Source organism: Penaeus japonicus, unplaced genomic scaffold, assembly GCF_977035675.1.
Source record: "Penaeus japonicus unplaced genomic scaffold, GWHDUDI00000001_assembly GWHDUDI00000009, whole genome shotgun sequence".
Classification (NCBI taxonomy): domain Eukaryota; kingdom Metazoa; phylum Arthropoda; class Malacostraca; order Decapoda; family Penaeidae; genus Penaeus; species Penaeus japonicus.
Genome location: NW_028234411.1, coordinates 45,062,518 through 45,067,517, shown reverse-complemented (window position 1 = coordinate 45,067,517; position 5,000 = coordinate 45,062,518). Strand labels below are relative to the sequence as shown.

Here is a 5,000-nt window from a genome sequence, read left to right as displayed (position 1 = left end):
ATGCATTAAAACTTCTGTTCATGTAATTACGCACGCTATCACACTTTAAAAGGTGGAATACTATTAGCAGTGAGAAACATATCGGCGAGATGGTGTACAGTGTTCACTGTACACTTCCGCAAGATGTAATTGGCCATGATGGCTGACATAAGACAAACTCCGCTGTCATGTTTTGCCCGTAGTAGTCAGGGACTAGCCGGATAATGGGTTATTTACGGGAGCCTATATTCGAAATCCGAAGTTTTTTTTAAAAGGAAGATTCAGGTGATATGATCTCAACTTGCTCACAATTGTTATCATCATGATTGTGCATAACACTGAAATAAGATATTGAAATCGTGACTGATAGTCAGGGTTAGGGGAACCCTAAATTGGGGGAACCGACTCGGGGCTACAGACTCGCCCTCCGAGTCCGTAGCCGGCCGAGGACGCTTAATACCTGCCTTCCGAACCGACGCCGGAATTTTGGCAGTGGGGCCAGCAGGGTTGGAAGGTCCTGTCTGACTTCCATTTTTGGTTTGACTCGTCTTCTGAACCGACGCCAGAGACTTGTCAGTGCCAAGGGCTGGTTTGGAGGGTACAGCTTTTGGGTTGGCTTTCTCTGAACCGACGCCAGAGCCTTTCCCAACTTTCGACTTTTGTCACCAAGGACAAAAGGTTCCAAGGTGACAGCCTTGGTCATCTTCGTTCCAGGTTCGTCAACGTGGGGGTCAGTCAGGGTTTTTTTTAGAGATAGATGCCATAGATAAAAGCGTTCAATTCATCCTCCCACGCCCCCACCCACCACGGAGTCCAACAAGGGGAAGCTGTGCACTGAGACCATGCTCAGAAGCCACAGGGGTGGTGGAAGGATATACGCAACCCCGGCCTCACGTTAATGGCACTCTCAAGACCATGAGATTGCCTGTAAGACAGGAGCTGCTTGACCCTAGCCTAGCTCAAAAGAGAGACCAGCCGATTGACCTAACCGAGTCGAGATCAGGCCACCCGTCTTGCTGGAATAGAGGACCAAAGAGGCGTGTTGTTAGCCGCAGGGCGTACTCATACACGGCATCGCTCAACCTCCAGGACTCCCGTCTCCCAGCGCACAGGGGCGCCACGCACGACAAACACTTGGACAGGTGTGTGGGGGAGGACCAGGGGTGGGTGTGATCCCACCTACTAGATCAGCACCTAGGAACGCTTAGTCGTCCTTCCTCGGAGAATCAACCGCTAGAAGGCCACCTCAACGGGAGGGAGAGACTGGCCAATTCTAGAACGGGCTCTTCCGAGGAAGGAGTTTAAGCCCCCGCGCCACGACAAGGCGGTTCCTTATTGCGGGGGACGTATAGTTTCTTTTGGTTAAAGAGATATAGGTTGTTAGGCTGAGCACCAGTTTTTGAAGTCTGCATTACATTGGCTAGTGGGAGTTGCCAACTCCCGTCAGCTGAAGGAATAAAAGAACACAAATCCAACTCGATTTTATTTCGTAAATCGTGTTCCGCGTTACATACAGTTTGTGGTGGACAAACGCTTAAAACTAGTCCTCTGCACAAGATGGTTCTTCATTTTTTCCCCTCTGCAGACCCCACAAGTCAGGCACGGATCATTAATAGGGTGTAGCTATGTATGCCATGCCACGTAATAAGATCATATTATGTAGCTCTTGGAACATACAGTATTTAAACCTCATGTCAGATTGGTTGCTACCAGAAATCAGTTGAGACACCAATTGCGATGAAATGGAAACAGACATCGGCATCTCCGGACAAAACTATAATTTCTTATTCATATTTCTAATGTTTGTTCAACGTTCTCAGACCTCGTGCTAGTGCCTCGATATTATATTGGCAGCCCTTGCTGGAATTATGGCTAAAGAGACACGCATGTCACCTTCGAGCTTGATGTCCGGAATACATCATTACAGACATTTTGTAAATGGCATTTGTTGTGTGTGTAAACTAGAGAAGGGTAAAAACTAGTTAGTAGCCCAATTCTACCTGTTTTTATAAACGATCATCCATACGACCGTGCGTGCGTGCGTGCGTGCGTGCGTGTGAGCGCATGCCCGCCTCCGCCAGTGCCACTACCACTTCCACTACAACTTCTTTTTCAGGTGCCGTTCAAAATCGATTTCCTGACAAAAGAAGTGGTTTTGAGCGAGATTAAGGTTCAGGTGCAGGGACCTTCCGGACCTGTCAGAGTCGACCTCGACCTCAGCCCGAGAGGAGGCAAGGGAGTTTTCGTGCCCGACGAAGTGGGCATCTACGAAGTAAGACATCGAATAGTTATCTACCTGTTGACAAGCTTGTAAACTTACAATGTTTGTGTAAAGATTGAAATTCAGTTTATTCATATAATGCATCTGTGAAAATCACTTATTTAGACTGAATATGCCAGCGTACCAGTTTAAATGCGTGAAGGAATGTGATTTACAATAACGGTCAGAGGAACAGTCCTGACGACTGCTGATTTTTTTTCTCTCTAGCTGACGGTCTACAATGAGGATGAAGTGATCGAGGGCTGCCCAGTGAAAGTGAGAGCGCTCCCCGACGTCTCCAAGATCATGTTCTCAGGCATCGATCCCTGCGCGCTTGGCTCCATCGTGGAAGTCGTGGTCAGTGGAACTTCCTTCTCTTTTTCCCGCCTTGCCTGTATACATTGTCTTGCACGCATATAATCATTTTTCGTCAAACAACCGGTTACTTCATTTGTAAAATTCTGGAATGAGGTTAAGATCATTAATAACTGTTTCATAAGAGTGACTGAAAGGCATTTCTTTTCTGATCTTTAAAGGTATTCCATTAATATTTCTAGTAATTTCCATCTAGTCTAAATATTTGGAGCATATTTCTAGAAATTTTCATTTAGTCAAGATGTCAGGAATATAACAATGAGGCTCTTTCAAAACAAGAAGTCATATGCAAGTACCTCCTTTTCAGAGAGTTTTCCTAAGGAGAGTGTTCATATTTCCCCCCTAAAACATTGGTCACCCTCCCCACATTCTGTACTCTACTGTCCATATACTTCCCTTGACCATTTCCTACTCCTTTTATTCATTTATCTTTTTGTTTTATTCATTTTTTCCCGTGCAGCCTTCTCTCCAGTGCAGCGTAATTTTTTTTCTGTTTGCTTCAGATCAACAGCAATGGTGTGGGCGGAGGTGATATTGACGTGACGGCCTACTCGCCTACCGGCCGCGGACTCGTTTGCCCCGTGAAGGTGGAAGACGGCGTGTATGCGGCCACCTTCCAGCCGGACGAGGCGGGCGAATGGTCCATCGCTGTGACCTATGATGAGGAGCACATCCAGGGATCTCCCTTCACCTGCCATGTGTATGATCCACATTCTCTTAAGGTCAGTATGTAGGTGGAATTGTCTTTCTAGCTCAGTAGATGTTGAAACGTAGTGGTTAGTGATCGCATCACATAAACAGAGGAGCCAACCAATAGGATTTCATTCTGCATATTATGACTTTACGACATACCCCAGTATTATTACGGTCGAGTCTTTATATATACTTTCCATCAACTGGATTCGACATATATTGTACGATTGGTTAACAAGTATTTGCCAGTGTGTAAAAAAATTATTTTCAAAAAGATAATTTGTGTACAGAACCCTTGAATCTCCAATGCTGAAGCTGAACACGATGACATTTCAGCCTGCTCCTTCTCCAAACTAACAAATCCTATAGAAAATATTTCACTCTTTTGCATTATTTACCCTGATAAGTATACTAAGAATGGAAAATGTCCGTAGAAATGCCAAGGGAAATTTCAAATACCAATCGCCATTTTGACTGAATTGCCATATCTCGTCCCAAACCCATCATTGCAGACGGACATTGATATTGAATCTTATCCGTCTTCATAACGAAACAAACGAAAATTCCATTGTTGTTTTAGTTAGAGGTAGTAACTTGTATTTCCGTCATTAAACCATGAAGATCTTTTATATTTTCTGATAGTTAACACATTTACGGGACCTAGTTGTTCATGACATCCACTATATAATCAGTTGTGATTGCAGTTTCTTGCTGTCTGATGATATTTAAGGATTTTTTTCCTTTACCCTCATTGGCTGATTTGTGAACATGGGAATGGAGATTATTTCTAAACAGCAATGTTTTTATTTGATGTACAAATTTGTTCTATGCGTTCTGCTTTATACGTAACTTGTGGCCATGTGTTGCTAGAATCCCTACATTTTCTTGTTTTTTTTTATGTTTTCGACTATAGGGATGTTTATAATTTCAGTTATAAACCAAATTAATCAAATTATTTAGGAATAAAATATTTCCTCTGTTGAATTGTGACTTACTTCCACAGATACGAGAGCTCGACAAGGGGCCTTCCTCCGTGCCAGGGAGAGCCTTCACCTTCGTGGTCGATGCCACCAGGTGCGGCTGGGGGGACGCCACAGTGGACGTGACCCAAGGTGGCAGGTCCTTGCCCTCGAAGTCACTCGAAATCGATCGAGGACTTTACGAGGTCACCTTCACGCCCCTCGAGGCCGCTAAGCACAAGATATACGCCTATTTCAATGGGCACGAGGTTAAAGGTGAGTGGGAAGGAAGTACGAGGAAGAGCCTTGGGTTAGACGGAGAGGGAAGGAGCTAGAACAGCCCTAGCATGGAGGAGGTTACGAGAGGCCGAGGAAGAAGAGATGGATATACGAAGAGAGGAGAAAAACAGAAAAAAAAATAAGGGGAAATAAGAATAAAAAAGGAGATTGTTGATGACGGTAATGAAGGAAAAGCAGAAAGATAATTGTAAAAAATAATGATAATGATATTTCGCGTAATGAAGATGGTGAGAATGATGATAATAATGATGATAATGATAATAATAATGGTGATAGCAAACAAAATGATAATGATGATAATGAACTAACAGTAATAGTGATAATGGTTTTAATGCCAGGAGTAATAACAATAACAGATGATAAATTGAAGGTAGGGAAAGGAGAATATTATCAATGCACATTTAAGCCACAAATTTAGATCAGTGATTTTTTAC

At 43.7% G+C, this 5,000-nt stretch overlaps 1 protein-coding gene across 1 annotated transcript in view; it reads left to right on the top strand.

The window, feature by feature from the left end:
* The window catches only part of jbug (filamin-type immunoglobulin domains fbug), a 99,185-nt gene that overhangs the window by 15,984 nt on the left and 78,201 nt on the right, over positions 1-5,000 (top strand). The window contains exons 6-9 of the mRNA XM_086540287.1: positions 2,096-2,251; positions 2,468-2,596; positions 3,118-3,336; positions 4,311-4,542. Coding sequence (XP_086396413.1) covers positions 2,096-2,251; positions 2,468-2,596; positions 3,118-3,336; positions 4,311-4,542 — 736 coding nt within the window. The remainder of the gene's footprint in view (positions 1-2,095; positions 2,252-2,467; positions 2,597-3,117; positions 3,337-4,310; positions 4,543-5,000) is intronic.